A 21,718-nucleotide genomic window follows, 5' to 3' on the forward strand; every position below is an offset into this window, starting at 1 on the left:
AATGATGCGTTTCCATTGCTGCTACATCACCTTTTGGAAGTCTTCAGGCTTTTTCATTAATTAGTGGTGGATATAAAGACCATAAATAGTCTTTCATGCTACCAAATTTTACCTATATATTTGACAGCTGTCATGAAACATGCTATGAAGTTAATAATATATGGTCTACACTCTGGAAAACAGTGTGGCATTTCCTCAAAAAATTAAAAATTTAAATACCCTACAACCCAGCAATAGCACTACTAGGAATTTATCTAAAGGATACAGGAGTGCTGATTCACAGGGGCACATGTTCCCCAGTGTTTACAGCAGCACTATCAACAATAGCCAAAGTATGGAAAGAGCCCAAATGTCCATTAACTGATGAACTGATAAAGAAGATGTGGTATATATATATAACATGGAATACTACCAGGCGATGAAAAAGAATGAAATCTTGCCATATGCAATAACATGGATGGAACTGGAGAGTATTATGCTAAGTGAAATAAGCCAGTGAGAAAAATACAGATATCATATGTTTTCACTTATGTGTGGAATTTGAGAAACTTAACAGAAGACCATAGGGGAAAGGAAGGAAAAATTTACAGAGAGAGAGACAAACTGTAAGAGACTCTTAAATACAGAGAACAAACTGAGGGTTGATGGGGGTGGGAAAATGGGAGATGGGCATTGAGGAGGGCACTTGTTGGGAGGAGCACTGGGTGTTGTATGTAAGCAATGAATCACAGGAATCTACTCTTGAAGCTAAGACTACCCTGTATACAGTATATGTTAGCTAATGTGACAATAAATTATTAAAATAAACAAACAAACAAACAAAATATGGCTTAAAAATCAATACAGTGTACTTTTCATTTCCAGTTTCCATATTGGTTAGGTTCTGGGCCCCTAGGGCCACCTTTTTCTTTGGTAACAGGATTAACATCATCCAGAAATTTTGTCGCTGGTTCTTTCTCTAAATGAGAATCTTCTGGTGCATCAAAACAACCTTCCGGTAACTTTGGCTTCTTTAGAGAGATCATTTAATGGCTTTGGATTTTTCTCCTTGAGAACTCATTTTCCTCACATAATGACTCGGAAGGGGTGATCTTGCCACTCTCCACACTGTGGCCAGGATGCAGCCAGGCCACCCAGCTACCCCTGATACAATCATGGTACCAACTTGGGCCAATGGAGTTTAATGCAAGCATGAAAAAAAGACTGCTTTAGTCTATTAGATTATCTCTCACACTTGAACCAGAAAATGGTGGGGATTTTTTAAAGTTTTTTTGTATTAAGATTTGAGGGTAAACAGACAGAAAGAGGATAGAAGGTAGAGTGGGGCTAAACAGACAAGAGCAAGCTTAAAATATAAGGAAGCAGAAACAATGAACTGATGCAAAAATAAAAGATACAGAAAAAGAGTTATACAAGCAAGGCTGAGAAAGCAGAGAGTCGAGCAGTCACACAGACACTGGCCCAGTTTTATAAATGCCATCAGAACATCCCTGAATTCCTGCTGCCTGGGAGGCAAAACCATCTGTCAGTTGTCGCCTTTGTGAGGTGTACAGTCTTGTTCAAAGATTTCCTCGGGATGGGATTTCCCTTGGAGTTTTGCCCACAGATTACCACAGGAGCCCTCTACTGTTGGGTCCCTGAAATAGCAGGCACCTAACCAGAATACCATGAAAAGAAAACCACCCTGAGGTGCTTCATTACTGAGGAAATCTACCTGACAATACCCTGAAAAATAAATGAGTTGTAATGTAGTATCAGTTCCTCCCCCTCCATGAAACTTTCCTGCTTGCTGTTTCTCCAGTCAAAATCAGTTACATTCCAACAAGAGAGCTTTAATTTATCCCAGCCTTCTAGTTTCTTGTTTATTAATGACTTCTCCAAACATAAAACAATTGAGGGTAAAGCTAATGTCTTAACAATTGTACCCTTAGAGCTCCTAGCATAGAGGCATAGAGTGTAAATTTAAATATTTAGGAAAGAAAGAAAGAAAGAAAGAAAGAAAGAAAGAAAGAAAGAAAGAAAGAAAGAAAGAAAAAGAGAAAGAAAAGATAATTACTGGAAAGCTTATGCTATTAAGAGCTACTGAATATTTTAGAAGGTTTTAATATACAGGATGGTTTATCTAAGTAGGTAAACTATTACAATGCAAAGTAAATATTGAACCTTAATATCTAAGGTTAATAATGAAGATCAATCTAGGGTACCTGGGTGGCTCTGTCAGTTAAGCATCTGACTCTGAATCTCATTTCAGGTCATGATCTCACAGTTTGTGAGTTCAAGCCCCATGTTGGGCTCTGCACTGACAGAGAGAAGCCTGCTTGGGATTTGGGATTTGGAATTCTCTCTCTGCCCCTCCTCCCATCTCTCTCTCTCAAAATAAAGAAATAAATTTTAAAAATATATTTTAGAAAAGAAAAAAATAATGAAGATCAATCTTATGGATAAAATATCACAATGATATTTATTAATTTTTATAAAAATTTTTATAAAATTTTTATAAAAATGTCCATTACAATATAGTGAATAATTCACTAGTATAACTCTAATTAGTTATTAATAGTAAGTTTTTATTCTTTTTTTTAGGGTTTATTTATTTATTTTGAGAGAGACAGAGAGAGTATGAGTGGGGGAGGGGAGAGACATAGGGAGACAGGGAGGGAACCCCAAGCAGACTCCAATGCTGGGTTCAAACTCATGAACCATGAGGTCATCACCTGAGCCAAAATCAAGAGTCAGAGGCTTAACTGACTGAGCCACCCAGGCGCCCAGTTTTTATTCTCTTTAATTACCAAATTAAATACAGTAAAAGTCATATTCTGAAGTCTATTCTTTATAAACACTTTCTTTTTAAAAAAAAAACATTGTCGGTGTAAAAAAAAAGAAAGAATACTTCTGCTTTGGCAGAAAACCAGACACATATAATTCTAGAAGTTAGAAATTTAGACTTTTAATATTCTTCATATCTTAATCTTACTACATGAACCCTAAGGACAGATCTTAATCCAGATATTAAATTAGGGACCTAAATTTCATTGCTTACTAAAAGATTAGAAGCATGTCTCCTATGACATATCTTCTTATATAGAAGCAGACACATCTTATTAAAATTTGAAACTGAACATGAGGTATTGATTTTTAACGGAAAGATATAGTAGCAAATTAAAGTGATGATAGGAAATCAGGTTTTAAAAGTCTAAAAGCCAAACTTTAATGGCTCTTGCCTGAAAAATGGAATGCTGTTATAGTGCAGTGTCAGTAAAAGGAAAAAAAAGAAAAAAAGAAAAGAAAAAAAAAGGCTGCTCTAGTCATTCAGCATCAAACATAAGGACATACTTTCATTTCACCAGGAACCAGAGTTGAGACAAATATTCTACTTGAAATGCTTTCTGCACAATCATTATTTTAAAAAGGCGAGTAAACAGTATGATTTTTCTACCGTGAAGACAAATGAGAGGTTAAGAAAAAGCCAGGCAGAGCATACAGCTCAAATAAGTAGTTAGTAATAGTTCACCAAAGGCCCATTATTTTGCAAAATGACTTGGGGAGGAAAAAACAAATGTAAGGCATGATCCCAATCTTCTCAACTTTAGAATTTTCCTGGACAAATTTGGATCTATTCTTTAAGAAACTTAAAGCTGCTCATAATGGAGGCTGACTGAGAATATTTCCCAAATGGGAAATTTAATGGTTTAAAGCATAAGCAGGAGTTGTTTAAGTTTGGAACACTTTCGATTTTACTGTTCGTTTTCTATTTAATAGAACTAATATAAAATAGGAATGTGTCTACTTTGTTGCAATATGCTTAAAAGAACAGGATCACACACAAACCTCTAATAACATAAAAGCCTTACTCGGGGGAAAAAAACATGCATTCAAGATAATCACAAGTTACCTTGCTGGAAGAAAAGATGTTATTTTCTTTATTCTTGTAAAGCTTCTTTCTAAAACTTATGTTTTAGATTTAGAAATTTAATTCTGGAATCAGTGATGTTTAAATAAAATTCAGGTATAAAGAAAATCTAAGCGCACTAAACATGAGAAATTTTATGGATTTTATCAGATATACAAAGCCCAGGGTTAACTGCAGGATAGCATCAAGATAACATGTCTAGAATTAAGAGTAATGTCTCTTTATTGCTATAACCATAAACAATATATATTATTCAATGCTGGTTTGATGTCTTATATTTGTATTCACCAAACTAAGCCAATAAAAATAAATATGGCTGACATTTATTGAACACTTACTATATATCAAACATTATCTAAGAGATTTACATACATTTATCTTATTTAATCCTAAGAACTACCCCCAGGAGACAGCTACAATTATTATCTCCATTTTACAAATGACAAAACAGAAGCACAGAAAGTTTAAGAATTAGCCCATCACCTATAAAGAATAAACCTTGAGAATGAGTCAAGGGAATGTTTAAAATTGCTATAACTTTTGTAGGTTTTTTAAATGACATTTGGATTTGATATAGCATGGAGCAGCACACTTGTTTTTCACATTAAGTCTTCACACAAGTGCAAATAAAAGTACATAGTTGTGACATACCTTTATCAAAAATACTTGGCAATCACTGATATAGTCATATTCCAGTCCATCAAAAGAATGATAATGCCGGTCCCCATATATTGTGCACACGGCTGGGCATGGATAATATGTGCAATTGAACATTCCTCGTCGACAAACACTATCAAAAAAGAATGCCAGTTATCTTTCTAAGACATTTGGCTCTAATTAGTGGTTTTCAAGCAGTATAAACACTGTAAGGTTTGTATTCAAGAACATTCACTGAGCCTATGGCCCTTAGAAATATTGCCAGTTGGCTCAATAACATTTATTACACTGACAAGTTAGGCCTATATTTATCACTTTGTTTCAATATACTCTCAGACACCACAACCAAGCCTAAAAATTGTGCTTGGGTCATCTGATAAGAGATGCCAGAGTGAAAAATCAAATATAGTCCTGATGGCAGCAAAAAAGCCCACAATGCCATCTCCTATATTTCGATCAGTTTAAATACATTACACATGACATTGTTCAGGAGCTTGGAATTTGTTTCCACATTTTAAGGAAACTCTATTTCAGTTTTGTTCTGTGGTGTTGTTTTGGCTTATTTCCAAAAAGAAACATTTCCATTAAATGTGATCTTCTCTTTGGAACATTTATTACTTTGTTACAAACTTGAGATATTTTTACTAGTTAAATTTCCAAACTTTCACATTTCAGTTTTCTTCTGGGTTGAACAAATATGCCCCAAAATAATGGTATGATTCCACTATAGATAGTAACTCTCCACCAACTCCTGAATGCCTTTAAAATCTTATTTACTCTGCCTTGATTTGTTTTGTTGCTGAAGTCAGTCACATTAAGTAAATACAAAATGATCAAATACCAAAATGATCAAATACAATTGCTTCGGAAAAACGTTGTGAAATAAATGGATCTCATTACCAGGTATAACATGGTGTAGCAATCACTTCTCCCGAGAGGTACTCCCAATCTTTCCAGATGCATGGACAGCTTTCAGGAACATAACACTTTCCTTTGTGCTCTGCCATTCTTCCCAGTGAAGAAGTAAATACTATTTAGTATAAACTACTAATTTCAGTTTTTAAAAAATCAACAATCTTGTCATATTCAACACCATCTATGTTCCTTACAGCTGCCACAGGCATGTTCCATCTGACCTATGATGGGGTCAGATCTAATCTTTAGCTCCCTCTTTTCACACAGTACCTTGCCTCTCATGGTAGTAAATAAAATGCCAGGCAAGTGATTGGATGCAATATTTTAACCTTTTTGGTATTGCTTAGCACCATAAAACAAAAACAGAAGCTTAAATTTCTGGTGACAGTGAGCTATTCTGAAAAGAACATTTAAAGAATAAGTGAGGGCTCTTTTATTAATATTTGCTACTTAAAAGAAAACAATCTGTGGGGTCTAACGATTTTTCAATAAAATAGTAAATTGTGAGATAGATAACATTTTCTGTTGCAGGACAAAGAGAGTAATCAAAAGCTCCTTATGGAAGTACTTAAATTTAAAAGCATGAGGGGCGCCTGGGTGGGGCAGTCGGTTAAGCGTCCGACTTCAGCCAGGTCGCGATCTCGCGGTCCGTGAGTTCGAGCCCCGCGACGGGCTCTGGGCTGATGGCTCGGAGCCTGGAGCCTGTTTCCGATTCTGTGTCTCCCTCTCTCTCTGCCCCTCCCCCGTTCATGCTCTGTCTCTCTCTGTCCCAAAAATAAATAAAAAACGTTGAAAAAAAAATTTTATAAAAAAAAAAATTTAAAAGCATGAGAATTTAGTTAAGATGTGCTTTGAATAAAAAGCATTGCATGAAGTGTTTCACATTGTTGGTTATTAACATAAACTTTGATTGCTGGTTTCCTTTGATGTGTTATTTCCTTCTTGAAAGATTATCCCACAAAAAAGTATCTTTAAGTATCTATGAAATATAAAATTAAATCTCATAATCTCAAATGAGAATTAACTTTGTTGTATTTTCAAAATATTTTGATATGAAGATTAAATACGTATTATATATGATATATATTCCAATACCCTTAATATAAATATATACATATATTTTTCAATATTCTTAAAATCTTTTCTCAAGAATTTATTTCATAAACAATAATAAAATATTACTAATAAAATTTAAATTATAATAATATAACTATAATATAATAATTTAAGGGGCAAGTGGGTGGCTCATCCGACTCATGATTTCGGCTCAGCTCATGATCTCACAGTCGTGAGCTTGAGAGCTGAGCATGGGGCCTGCTTAAGATTCCCTCTCCCTCCTCCTCTGTCCCCACCCCTCATGCGCGCTCTCTCTCTATCAAAAAAATAATGGCAAACTAATAAAAACATATAGCTACTAAAAATAGACAAACTATATGAAGATTTTTTCTGAATTTGCTTTAAAATGTTATAATTCAGGGGCGCCGGGGTGGCTCAGTGGGTTAGGTGTCCGACTTCAGCTCAGGTCATGATCTCATGACTCAGGAGTTTGAGCCCCGCATCGGGCCGTATGCTGACAGCTCAGAGCCTGGAGCCTGCTTCAGAGTCTGTGTCTCCCTCTCTCTCTACTCCTCTCCTACTCGCACTCTGTCTCTCTCTCTCTCTCTCTCTCTCTCAAAAATAAAATTATTTTAATATTTTAATTTTTCAAAAATAAAATAAAATGTTATAATTCAATGCTATCAAAATTAACACAGAAGTCAGGAATCCTGAATTCTTGCCTCTTCTCTCAAATAGAAATGATGCCATTTGTTTCCTTCTCTGCTTTCACTCTCACATCTCTTCTAGCACAGCACTGTAACTCCTTATTCAATGTACATGTTGTCCGTTAGACTTCAAGCTCCACTGGGGAAGACCATGAGTATCTTGATGATTGCGTCCCAATGTCTAGCATAATACCAGACACTCAGTTGTTGAGTGAAGGTGAATAAATGAACCTACCTCTATAAATGCTGTGTTATCTCATTTAGATTTCTCCCTCCAGACAACAGAGTCCTACAGTCTGCATTTTCTCAGCTCAACCCTCCCAAACTTCTAGCCACTTTCCTTGGGCATTGCCATGTTTCCTCTGCCTGGAAAACCCTTCTCCTCCCTTGCTCCTCCTGAAAAACTTCTCATCATTTAAGACTTAGTTTAGTGCAATCTTTTACATCCCACACTCCCTATACATAGAAATTTATAAACATCTTTACTTTACTTCATTTCATCGCAATGAATCTTCCAATGCAAGTACTTCATTAAATGTCTTGCAAAGATAATAAAATCAACAGCACAAACTAATATTTTTGAGTGCTTTCTATGGCCCAGACACTGTTCTAACCACTTTAAGTAGAGCACTAACTCCCCTAAACCTAGAGACAATCCCATAAGGTAGATTCTGTTGTCATCGTATAAATGTATTTTAGTAGCGCCCCCCTACGACACGGTAGCTCAACACAGTGTGCCACACATGAGTACCGTATGATGGTGCACTGCACATACTCCACCCCCATGAAATAGATATTTGTATGTACATTTTGAAAAAGAGGAAACTGAGATTCCAGGTGGTTAAGTCACTTGCCCTGAGATACTTCAGCCAATAAGGAGAGCCAATATTTGAACCCATTTCTGTATGACTCGTTCCACTCTATTACTTTCTATTTCTTTAATCCACAGTGATTTCTAAGCTGAAGTCTGAGGATTTTTCAGACTCGATAAATTGCTGTCATGATGACGAGCTCCACGAAAACTGGTGACACCAGGTTTATTGCCCTAAAATAAGCCAGCCAAGATCATATGGAAGACAATCCAAATAGTATTACCATGAATAGCTTTATAACAGAAAGTTCTATGTAATAAAAATTATTTCCAAATCATTCAGAGGCCTCTTAGTTAATTCCAACTATATTTACTTCAATATAAGACGACAAGGTGGGAGAAAATTTCTTTAATTTTTGTAATGAAGTTAGACAAGTAAATAAATCATTGTTGAACTAAAAGTCAAAGGTGACAGTAAATAGATAACAATAAATAAATAATGGCATCAACTGCAAACATATGAAACAAAATTAGGATGCAGCTTTATCTAATCACCCATACATCCTTGAGTCACAATCAAATCAAATAAATGAAGCAATGTTGTAGGTTTCAATTATTTTAGCGTAATAACAGTTATATTTCCCTTGTCCTTTTTACTAAAATGTCTTCCTCGCTCATCTGCTCTATAACTTGATTTTTACCTGCCTTTATTTTCCCATGCATGGGCAGTCGTTCTTTCAATCTCTTATGTCCTTCCTTTCTAAAGAGATTGGTACATTCCCAAGTCACTTGACTCTTTTACCTATTCCAGATGGGGACCATTTAGACAAATGCAACTCTCTTGAGAAACAGACCACAAAACCTCTTTCTTCTTTGCTCATGGTTTACACAAACTGAGCTCAGGAATCCCTCTGTGTGAATATATTCACCAAGGAAGAATGGGTGACCTGTTTGCCTTAGGTGGCCTCTCTCTATGCTTCACTACCAGAAGACAGAGGGCCAGTGAGACCAGATGTTATATGTGCCTGTGAAGAAGCTGATAGCTGCCAGATTCTGTATGTGCTTTTCCTGTATACAAGGTATTACTGCTACTAAAGAAATTACAAAGATAGTAGTAGACACACACCATATCTCACAAACCTAAAAGCTTAAAAGAAACTTGCGGAATAATCACTCAGCCAACATCAGCAGAGCTGGGATTTGAACTCTGGTGTGTTTGAAGCCAGAGTTCCCACTATTACCCACTGCCCTATGTAGCCTCAACACACCAGTTTCTGTAACATCTATTAAATAAAACATTAGCATCACTATTATAACTTAACTTCAACGACATTAACAGCACCACAGAATATACAGAAGATACGCACTTAAAGTATTTTGAATGGAAACGGGGTCACTATCACTTTCCCAAAATTGCAGTTAAACCAGGAGATAAATGTCAAGTCCATCCTGATATGAATCCTCTCCTCAATTCTTTGTATTACTTTAATAATATTGTATATATAACATATGTGTGACATACATATTGAATCATTTGTTATACGTCGTATGTAGTATTTCAAATATAACATATGTGATATATTACATGAATATAACAAAATAATTACAATAGTCTCCTAGTTACCAACTCAAAGTTAACCACCAGGCAGATCAACAATTTTAGCTATGTTTATAAATAATGTTATTAAGAGCTCTTGCATTTTCTGTCAAATCCTGAACGCTCTATTTTTTTTTTTTAAAAAGAGACTTACCCTGGAGCACAAACACAGCCACTTATACAGGGTGAGGATGGGGCGCAAGTGAAGTTCATGGCCAGGTTTGCGCATGTAGTCTCACAATTTACACCACCAGCTGGCAATTCAGGGTCAGGAAATCTGCAGTCAAAATACACTTTTCCCTCAGGACAGGCATGAACTTTAGAGAAAAAGGCACAGATAAAATACCCTTAGCATTGTATTTCCTCCACAGACAAATAACCATATTGACATACATTTGTCATCAAAGCAGAATTCACCATAGAATATCTTACCAGTTATTATTAGATGATGCTCTGACTCTGTAATGTTTGTTTGAGGAGCTTACAAACCTTTTCTAGGAAGACTCTTTTGTCTCCTAAATGTTTAAAACCTATTTTGAGTTTGAAAATCTTAACTGCCTTCCCCAAAGCAATAATTATGTAATATTCTGAGGTCAAGAAACAGGGTATTTTGATTAATCCAAACATACATTTTCAATTTTGGGGGGACTAGTAATATAATACACTGAAGCTCTTACAAAGCTGTGTATTTACAATGAACACATAATACTTTTAGATCTTGCTCCACCTCTGAGTCATTATTTATATCAATCCTCACTATACTGTAGAAGTGCAGAAGTAAACATAATTATAGACAGGGTAAGGGCTACATATTCTTCCAGAAAGTTTTTGGGCTCAGAGGGATTAAACAAGCTCCCTTGTTTGGGGCCAATAGGATCAAATCTTGTGCATTCCTTTGTGAGAAGTCTGGCCACCTGGATTTTCCCCTCTTTATTCTCAGCCACACTGAAGCAAATGGGACAAGAAAAGGACGGCCCAGTTGTTACTGAGTATGTGTGGTCCTTGAACATACCCTGTAAGGAAGCCTAGATAGCTTCTAGATAGCTTGAATCCTTATCATTATGCAAATCCAGGGCCTATAAATCAAGGCTAATTTATAATAGCATATACAAGACCATGCAAATAAATAACAAAACAATAGCTCCTTTTTATCAGTCTAGATTCTATCTGTTATAAGCAATGAAAGTAGTGTTTTTTATGATTTCTCTAGAATTTCTGAACAATAACTAAAAATTTGAGGCATTATGGTGAAAAAAAATAACTTATAGGGTGCCCTAATAGGATTTTCAGGAATGATTAGCAAGTGTTAAGTGGGATTCTAAATAGAGATGGAAGTAGATGTCATCTTAGAAGACATTTTTCATTAATGGCTGCTAGTCCTAGAGTCCAAGAACCAGTGGCAATGACATCACCTTGGTCATAAGCAGAGATGTAGAGTCTCAGACATCATCCCTGACTTGCTGGATCAGAATTAATGTTTTACCAAGGTCCCCAGGTGATTGTGTACACATTAAATCTGAGAAGTCCTGGTCTAGTTTGGCAATTACTGCTCCACAAGTGGGTTTCAACAGGTACCTGGATACATATGCCTAAAGCCCTCCATGCACCTGAGGTGGTTCTGGGGTAGGCAGCGATCAGCTCTGCCCCTCAGCAGCCTTGCAAGGTCACCCCAGGATGTCCTACAATTATTATAATTATGAAAGTGAAAAAAGTTAGGAAGCACTGGAGCACCATATTGAGGAATATTCCCAAGACTATATTCATGCACATTGGCAAGGAAGGCTGTGATGGATTTATGATTTCCAGAAAAATGGCAGCAGGGTTGGAGCTGCATTCTCTTTAAGGAGAACATCTACTAGATCTTACCAGTAGAGGGCGTTGCTGGCTCATCACATTTCACAGTCCCATTTGAACACTGGCTAGTAGAAGCAAACAAATAGTTAATTCATGAAGCCACAACTCAGTTTTTTCTGTATTTCAAAAACAATCAAATAAGTGTTTGGCTTAGCTTGATCCAAACTTTAGATCCAACACTGAAGAGAGCTATTTCAGTTCAATATTTATCAAACATGTATGTACGGGGCACTGCAATGGGCACGGGAGATACAAAAACTGAAAGTCATAGCCTTTACCCAAGTACTTATGTTCTAATAAGAAAGGAAGACATATAAATAAATAATTTATGCAGTGTGACATATGCAACATGGAAATATGTTTAAGATACAGAAGTAAAGCACAGAAAAATGTCTTAAAATCTGTTGGCAACTGACATCAAGACAGTCAAAGAAGGTAAAGTCGGGACAGTTTTAAAGAATGGATGGAGGTTATGATATGGATAAAGCAGGAAGGCTATGAAACTCAGAGGAGATGTGGTACAAAGCCACATGTGGTAGAACGGTGTTCCGTGTAACACAGTACAATGCAAGAAGTGACAGGAGACGTAGGTGGCAAAGAGGCAAAGGCCACCTCCATTAAGACGCTAAGACTTTATTTATCCCGGAGACCTTAAGTGGAGAAGTAATATGTTGGTCCCAATTCTAGAAAACTCATTCTGGCAGCAATGTTGAAGATAGAATGGAGTCACATTCTCCTTGCAAATTAGGATCTAAATTCAGGGCATACGGCAAAGCAAATCAAGCAAGATTAATCTTGAAAATCCCTTAAGAAGGTATCACTTAATTATATCTCAATGTAAAGAAGAAATCAAGATAGGAAACAAACACATCATTTCTGAATAACTCCAACATAGACAGTTTTTACTTCAGCTTTGGACCAGATCATGTGTTCTATATTTGAGCCCAGATGAAGAAGCAGACTAACATACATGGCCATATCACATGAAAACTATGCTTATGCATCATGTAACACTGAGATGACACTCAGAGCTATGATTTACTCACACTGTGCATGACAGAGAGGAACTGAGACATACAGATCTCAGGGCACAGATCCTGGTCTTCCGTATCATACTCTCTCTGGGACATAGGCTTTTTGAGAGGAACGGTACGTGAAGTCACTACACTAATGGAATTTTTTTTTCCTTATTGAGGTGGGATGGTTCCTTTTGCCAAGTTTACTGAAATAAATCCAATTACTTTAAATTCTAAACAGATATAACACTGAGGTAATGTGGAAGGGGGCGAGACTAGAGGCAAGAAAACCAGATGGAAATGTCCAAAAAAGAGACAGTGAGAGACATTGCTAGCAAGTAGGGTTGGGAATGAGGGAAGGAATTTCACCCATATCCAGAAAGTAAAAAGTCCACTGTGGTTGGCAGTTACTGGCTGGAAATGTTGAGCAGGAGGAAAAAGTCAAAAATGGCTCCCAAATTAGTTTGGGAAACTGGCCGGTAGCAAAACCTAGGAGAGGAAGATTCAAGAGCAGGTTGCCTTTGTGTCTTGATCGAGGGATGGTAGGAAGGGAGATGGAGACAACAACAAAGGTAAATTGACCATAAACAGTATTCTGCCATAGATACAAAATAAGCTGCCGAGCAAAGTGGTCAATGGAGCAAGCACTGCAGAGCCAGGTTCCCCAGAATTGAAAATCGGCTCTGTTCCCAAGTTGTTTAACTGCCTGTGCCTCATTTTCCTCACCTGTACACTGGGGCTAAAGCAACAGTGCCAATCTCTTAGGGGTACAGTGATGAGTGTTTTAGTAATAGACATAAAACGTGTAGAATGGCACCAGGACTGCAGAACGTGCACGGAAACGGCCAGGTAACATTATTATTATCATTACTGTTACTATTATCTTCTGTCAGGTGTTCCTCTGGTGCCACTGAAAGAGGGAGCTTAGGAGTTGGATGAAAGTAAGTGTGGACTGCTGCATGGATGTGTCCTCATTTTCAACCAACAGGTTACAACAGGAAAGCGTGTTAGCCATGGATAAGTGTTATCTCACTAGGATCGATGTCACTAAGGAGGGGGTTCACTGACTCCAGTGTGTGATGTGGTTCAGACCAACTGAAACCTCTCAGCAACTTGCCATACTTCTATCTGAGAACCAAATTAATTAAAGGGCTTCCATGTCGCTTCAATTCGTAACTGTTTTCTGCAGTTATGGGCATAAGACTTGGGCATTCCCTGCTGAAATGTAAGAGATATATGGCTTAGGGGTTCCTGAGGGGCTCAGTCGGTTAAGCGTCTGACATCGACTCAGGTCATGATCTCACAGTTCATGGGTTCGAGCCCCACATCGGGCTCTGTGCAGACAGCGCAGAGCCTGGAGCCTGCTTCTGTCTCCCTCACTTTCTGCCCTCCCCCACTTGTGCTCTGTCTCTCTGTCTCTCAAAAATAAAAATAAAACATTAAAAATTTTAAAAATATATGGCCTAAAAGGCCACATTAAAGTTATCTGTATATTTGATATTACAGAAGTCACATTTAAATTTACAGTTTTGATTAAAAAATTGTATTAGTACATGTTGTCAACTACATCCCCATCATTAAAATCTACCATAAGCCCGACGGTGTTGGGATGAGTTCCCCAGGTTGATAAACGCTGCCCCTATAGTGACACCGGCAGTGAAATCTGTAATAATAAAAAAAAAAAAGGTTAAGTTAATAAAATAGGATATTAATTTTAAAAAAACACTAAAATCAAGCAGACATTATGCTCTGAATTGGTAACTCTGAGGCATACTCTAAAGATGACATTATTCTAGGAGCTGGCATGCAATTCTGTTATATGAATGGTAGGAACTGGTTACATCTGGAGTCCTGTGTACTTCCAGATTGTATTTTCTATAGTACAAATTCTGTAACGTCTTAGTCACAGTACAGACTGTGTTGTTTCCGTCGCAAAAAAAAAAAAAAAAAAAAAAAAAAAAATGTCCCTGAATGCACTTCAGAGGAAAACAATTGATACATCATTTCAGCTTATAAGACAAAAGCCTATATCTCACATGAGATGGGAGGAATTTCTGAGTCCTGATAGACAGTCCAATCTTGCTCCTAAAAGCACTGTCATGTGACTGTGAAACAAACTTTGTTATTAATTTTGATATGGTTAAAACAAGTAGAAATAAACTTTGGGATGAACCATCACATTTCTTAGCTCTTCCTGCGGCTAGTAAACATGTACAGGGTTAAAAAAAACAAGTAAGTAAAGGTAAAGACATTAAGAAACATTAATGAAACAACTCACATGCAGATCTTTGCATATACGCACACTTATTTTAGGGAAAAGTAGCTGTTCAATAGTGGAGAAAATTTATTTTCCAGTAAATGGTGCTGAGTCAATCAAATTTGAAAAAAAGAGAGAGAAATGAAACAAGCATGAAACTCCATTTAACCTGTTGGGAAAAAGGAGAGAGAAACACTGGATCCTGCCCACCCATTCCGGTGACTTACATGGGCACGCAAAAGCTAAGCGTGTCTTCATAGTATTTGCCTTCAGGACAGTTGCAGCCCTCTGCACAGTCATCGTTACACTGCTCAGGGGCAGCGAGAGTTGTGCAGGAGCGGCGGCAGAAGGAAGAGCAGTGATGGTACAGCATTCCCTTCTGACACACGACCCCTAGGACGAAGGAGCATCAGTTGAGAAGAATTGTCACAGGGTACGGAGGCATTTACGCTGGGTTCTAGGTCTATGATAGACATAAGTTATGAAAAACAAAGATATATTACATCAATAAGCTTAGAACATTATAGAGGCTTGGAACAGAAACAATAAACAAATAAGCAAATAGATAAATAAGCAAATAAATAAATAAAATGCTTACAACTGACCCTTGAACAACACAGGTTTGAACTATGTGCGTTCGTCTACCTACACTTGGATTTTTTTCAACAAATACAGAATAGTAGTAAATGTATTTTCTTTTCTTTATGATTTTAACATTCTTTTCTCTAGCTTATTTTATTGTAAGAATATACTACATAATACATACGCAAAATGTGTGTTTATTGACTGTTTATATTATCAGAAAGACTTGTGGGTAAGAGTAAGTGATTAGTAGCTAAGTGTTCGGGAGAGTCAAAAATTATAGCGGTTTTTGACTGTGGGTGGGTGGGAGATCAGTGCCCCTCACTCCCACATTGTTCAATGATCAACTGTATTTGCCTCAATAGGAGTGGAACAGACGTATCCTCTTTTGAAACGGTTTTAATGTGACATTCCCTAACAGTCTTTAATAGCCTATACCATATTTTTTAATATTTAAGGTATTTTACATGTCCAAATAACCTTCCTGATGTCACATTTTAGATGTATTCACTGCTATATTGACATCATCTTGCTGGTGACATTATTTAAACCTAAGTAAACTGTAAGTCTCCTACAAATAAGGCAAAACTTGACTTAAATGATCCATACTCATAGCTTTTACTTTTCACTATCTGAATTGTGTTCATACTTTTTTTCTAAATCTTTCCAATATCTCTTTAGACCAAACCAAAATTAGGCTAACGAAAATAATCTAAAAACACACCTCTAAAAATAAAACCTAGAAAATGCTGGATAAAACATAATTGAGATTATGTTAAATGTATAACCGATCTTGTGAGGAAAACAATGGGGGAGGGCTCATCTCCTCAGGTACCACGTGAGAAGAGGGAAATAAAATCCAGAATTTAGAGGAAAGAGGGATAATGGGTCCAGGTAATCTTGAGCCTTACATTTAACTCATGTGGAAAAGAAAATGAGAGCTTATCCTTCACAAAGCAAGGGAGGAACTGGGAGAACTTCAATTTGGACCCTCGGGTCCTCAGCTGAGAGCTGTACTACAGCAGAGATCAGCAAACTTTTTCTGTAAAGGGCCAAATGGTAAATGGCCTCAGCTTTGCAGGTCATACTGTCTCTGTCACAGCTATTCAACTCTGCCCTTGTAGCTCAAAAGCAGCCATTGATAATGTGTAAACCTATGGGCAATACTCTTTATTTACAAAAACATAGAAAGCCGAAGGGTGCCATTTGCCAACTCCTGGACTACAAGAAATCTGATCATAGTACAGGAAGATACCAGGAAAGCTTCTCTAATTCTGTGGGGCCTATGATGAAATAAAGTTATCCTCTGAGAAATCAAATCCCTGTACAGTGTGGCATAGGCATCTACCTTACTTTTATACTGACATTATTTTTGTCTTAGAAAACCCAAGCTGAGAAATTAATATCAAAACTGGCCAGTGATACCCCTGGAGTGATAGGAAAAAGTTTTATGAAACATTTAGGGGGAGGGGGTGGAGAAAGTGATGGTCCTAAAATCCAGGTCATAAAAGACACTAAAAGGGGCAGGGTAGATTAACAAAGATTAACTCATAAAAAAATTATAGAACGCATAAAGAAAGGAAACAGTCGGGGCACCCGGGTGGCTCAGTTGATTAAGCATCTGATGTCAGCATCTGATGTCAATCTTGATGTCAGCTCAGGTCACAGTCTCACGGTTCATGAATTCAAGCCCCCCATCAGGCTCCACACTGACAGTGCAGAGCCTGCTTGGGATTCTCTGTCTGTCTGTCTGTCTGTCTGTCTGTCTGTCTCTCTCTCTGTGTCATTAATTAATTAATTAATTAATTTAAAAGAAAAAGAAAGGAAACAATCTACCATGAATGAGACAACAGACACCAAAACCATGAGATAATTACCTGTTGTATAACTTACCTATTTAACTACAAATCACCTGTGTTACCATATCACATAATGCTTTTCCATACTTCCCAATACTTAGATATGACATTTCTATGATAATTTTTTTAACTTTTCACATTATTTCCATTCCATACCTCAAACCATGCAGTTACAACTCTAATAATGCTCATATTAAAAACAGCAAAAAAAATTATTGGTGTCTTATCCAATATACATCCAATTTTAAGAAATGAAGTATTTCATTTGTTTTTCAGGTTTGCACACTATACTCATATTCCAAATATCTTAGGCGACACTGACCTTTCTTTTAAAAAGAAAAAAACATAGTAATTACCAATGCAAAAATCTCTAAAGTGTCATCTGATCATCTTTATCTGTGCCATTATCACACTCACCACAGAATGAAATCTGAGCTCTGAAATCGATGCTGATACCACGCTGGCCACAGAGGTAGGCATAGTGGGCAAGAGCATTGCATAGACAGGTGCTTCCACACTTGCATGCATCATGGCGGCACAGCTGAGAGTATAGTCCCGGGCTAATGTAGATGTGGCAAGGAGCAAAGAGCTCCTGGTGGATAACATCACAGTGTGCTGCGTATCCAACTAAAAGACAAAAATACATACATACATACATAAATAACAACAACAACAACAAAAACATCAGCACCTCATTTACTAGTCTAGATCTTACCCTTAAGTACCAAATTCCAGAACTATCCAAGCATCTTGCTTTCCTGGAAGTACTGAATTGCCTATTATTTTCAACAAGAGCCAATATTTTCCATTTATACTATTTTGTTGGTTTATCTTTACTTATAATAATATTGGTGGCAGCACTGAATCCATATTTAATAATCTTTTAGCAAAAAAATATTGTGCTATACCTGAATAATATGAGTTACAGAAGGGCCAATATAAATGGCCACAATCACCCCATTGCCCAAGGATCATCATAGAAAATCACCCTAATTCTGCTATAAAGAATTGGTGAGTATTGGAAGGCTTATCTCCAGACAGCCACACACAATAATAGTGGTGCCAGATTGTAGATGCTATGGCAACTCCCTGAAATACACAATTATCCAGGAAGGATTGGGAATCATCTCATTCCAACAGTCTCTGGGGTAAATGGTAATGTGCCAGTTGCCATATAGTCATTGAATACAATGTCTGCACAAGACACAATGGATAGAGCACAATGTCTGACAACAATGTTTGATAAATGAATCTATGAATGCATGAATAAATGAATAATGAATAGAAATTAGGGGTTGGGCCACATACTAAAGGCTATGAAATATAGGTCTATGTAATCACTTCTTGAAATCTCTTGACTTTTCCCTTGAGAATGACCAAATAGAATCATAGGAGTAACCAAGTTTGACACAGCAATCTAGATCCCATCTTTCTCCAAAAAAAAAAAAAAAAATCATCCGTAAAAATGAATGAAGTCTTGCCATTTGCAATGACATGGGTAGAACTAGAGAGTATTATGCTAAGCAAAATAAGCCAGTTAGAGAAAGACAAATACCATATGCACACAGGATAATGCACACAGGAGCCAAAAAAAAAAAAAAAAAAAAAAGAGAGGCAAACCAAGAAACAGACTCTTAACTCTAGAGAACAAACTGAGGGTTACTGGAGGGGAAATCGGTGGGGGGAAGGGTTAAATAGGTGATGGGTATTAAGGAGGGCACTTGGGATGAGCACAACAAGGGTGTTGTATAGAAGTGACTAAATTCTACACCTGAAACTAATATTGCACTATATGTTAACTAGCTGGAATTTAAAAGAAAAAAAAAAACACCTGAATGTATTTTGTTGCATATTTTAAATATACTTATTTTGGTAAGGAAACACATGGTAATTGTCTGAGTATTATATTTTTGCACTGTATACGAAAATAAGTAACTTAGACTATAACAGCATTGTGTTGGCATGCATTCTTCTAATCCCCAGGAATGCCAAAGCAAAGCAATACATCAGTGGGGCTTTTACCGTGTGCCTTAAGGATTTGTAGATCAAAAAATATTCCTACTAACATTAAGTAAAAGGGTGATTCAAGAAGATCCTTGTGAAAAAATATCCTTCAGAATTATTGGCTTTTATTTATTTTCCTTTCTCTGGGGATTTTTCTAAATTTACCTATTTGAAATTTTTAAAGTAGGTCACGACAAAATTGAAGGAGGATTATATCTAAAATATATGTCATAGAAGACATGAGATAGGGGGATAAATGATAAAATATATACATAATAAAATGGCATGTAACAGGGAGGTCATAAAGAAAAGACCAGAGGGAAATTGAATTTGCCATTTGGACTCTACTCCAGCTTTTACATGTTATTAAAAAACAAAAAATAAAGTTGCTGAAATATCAAAGAGAGAATTGAGAAAGTTAGAAACAAACTGAGCAAGACTAATTGAAGGAGAAGGGAATCTATTAGTAGACATTTTAAGACAGAATAGGGGGGAAAGTATCGTTGAATGGGAGTGAGATTAAAAGTATTGAATTATAGGGGCAACTGGGTGGCTCAGTCAGTTAAGCATCAGACTCTTGATTTCAGCCCAGGTCATGATCTCACCATTTGTGAGATTGAGCCCTACATTGGGCTCTGCACTGAGAGTATGGAGCCTGCTTATGATTCTCCCTCTCTCTCTCTCTCTCTCTCTCTCTCTGCCCATCCCTTGCCTTCCTCACTCTTTCTCTCTCAAATAAATGAATAAACTTTTTTAAAAAAATTATTGAATTATAGAGACCACAAGACTTTAGCCTAATACTCTTACTACAGATAGAAAAAATGACCACAGAAGTTAACGATCTTTTACAAGTTTAGAACCTAGCTTAGACAAAAAGCTAGCAGCACTGAAAGCATTATCTTATATTCTTTCCAGTACATCAAAACTATAAATTAATACTAAGGATCATGTAATAATCAAAAGATTCCTCCCAAACAATCACCAAAAATTCCAGAAATTGTACTGGGTTTGTATAGGTACTCCAACAACATTAATAATGTATAAAAAATAGCTACCTAGAAACAATAAATTAGCCAAAACAATTAAAGGAACAAATTAAAATTATAAAAATATTTATTTAAGCATACATATTAATTTTTTCATAGTCATTTTGCAAAATATATGTATATAACAATACATCTCATTTTATTGATGAGTGAAATAGACTTTCACATGGTTTGCAGTGGCTTTCATAAAAAAAACAAACAAACAACAAAAAAAAAAAGTACAGGATAAATTCTTGGCATTGTTTGTTACACTGTCATTGCAGATTGGAACTCTGGAGCATGACCCTCTCAAATTGTTGCACACTTGATGGCACAGACCTCCTTGGATCGCTGGCCCCTGCTTATGAAGTCATAGCATGCTGTCTGAGTAAGAGCCGGTAATGAATGTGATAGCAATAGAAGAATCCACATGAGCTGTCACACTGTGGAGCTCAAGTCAAATATCACAAGACTATAACTGCATTATTACAGTATTTCCAGAGATTTTCCTTTAGAATTTAAAGAATCTGACATCTCCAAAATGCTAGCCTACATTTGTGAAGAGTTTAGGGATTTAGGTGTCAACACCTAAAATAAGTAAATTTATGAATGCAAACCAGGAAACAAGATAGTCATTTTCTGGAGTTCTTTATAAAAAATAACCTAGATTACTTAAAGAGGCATATCTAATTATCGAATTGTCTAAGATGACAGTAATACATGGAACTGTCCTCCAGGTTTACATGCAGGAAGAAAGACTTACTGTTTTGTTGATTAATGTTACAGGGGTCCACCATAGGAACATGAACAGGTGCAAAACAAGTGGAGGAAACTCTCCAAGCATACGCGTGAAGTTGAGGGGTGCCTTCTATCATGCCTGATGGAGACCTAAAAAGCAAAGATAACTTGCATCTTAGCCTCTCCCATTCATTTCATTTCTTCATAGTCTTCAAATATTGAAAACGGAGAATACAATTTTTTTTTAATTTACAAAGAAAACTTAGAGCTTAAAATGTTCTATCTTTTAAAAAATATGTGCGATATTAGCTTCCGGTTATTAAGAATTTATAATGGGTCAAATTGTGAACATATATGGTTTTATTTAATAATTGCCTCAGGCTTGTGAAGAAAATATGATTCCCATTTTAAAGAGAAAGGAGAGAAGAAGCTCAGAGAAATATTAACATTCACTCAGCGGGTGAGCGTCAGAGCCAAGATTCAAACTCCACTTCTCACCAATTTAATGAAACATCATTCACACAACCAAATCATTAAGTGTGTGTGGTTTAGGGTGCATGGGGAGAGGTAGATGCAGGTAGCTCACATGATTCTTTTAGGGTAAAGACAAATGTCCCAAATATAAATATCCTATATTTGATTCAGTATTTCAATTTCCATTATGAGGACTGAAATACTGAGGTTCCATCCTGAAGTTAGGCAAACAAACCAAAAGAAAATTGAGGGAAGA

General features: G+C 36.6%; 1 protein-coding gene and 1 pseudogene across 1 annotated transcript in view; both read right to left on the bottom strand.

Moving 5' to 3' along the window:
- The window catches only part of OTOGL (otogelin like), a 147,439-nt gene that overhangs the window by 84,461 nt on the left and 41,260 nt on the right, over positions 1 to 21,718 (bottom strand). Inside the window, exons 18-25 of the mRNA XM_086712739.1 lie at positions 21,014 to 21,138; positions 17,639 to 17,848; positions 15,008 to 15,173; positions 14,112 to 14,186; positions 11,520 to 11,572; positions 9,808 to 9,970; positions 5,468 to 5,575; positions 4,562 to 4,700 (exon numbers count right to left, since the gene is read on the bottom strand). Of these exons, the coding sequence (XP_086568865.1) occupies positions 4,562 to 4,700; positions 5,468 to 5,575; positions 9,808 to 9,970; positions 11,520 to 11,572; positions 14,112 to 14,186; positions 15,008 to 15,173; positions 17,639 to 17,848; positions 21,014 to 21,138 (1,039 nt within the window). The remainder of the gene's footprint in view (positions 1 to 4,561; positions 4,701 to 5,467; positions 5,576 to 9,807; positions 9,971 to 11,519; positions 11,573 to 14,111; positions 14,187 to 15,007; positions 15,174 to 17,638; positions 17,849 to 21,013; positions 21,139 to 21,718) is intronic.
- Positions 855 to 1,156, bottom strand: LOC147579021 (succinate dehydrogenase assembly factor 4, mitochondrial pseudogene; annotated as a pseudogene).

Source organism: Puma concolor, chromosome B4 (assembly GCF_028749965.1).
Source record: "Puma concolor isolate L17-30 chromosome B4, mPumCon1.1.hap2, whole genome shotgun sequence".
In the NCBI taxonomy this organism is placed as follows: Eukaryota; Metazoa; Chordata; class Mammalia; order Carnivora; family Felidae; genus Puma; species Puma concolor.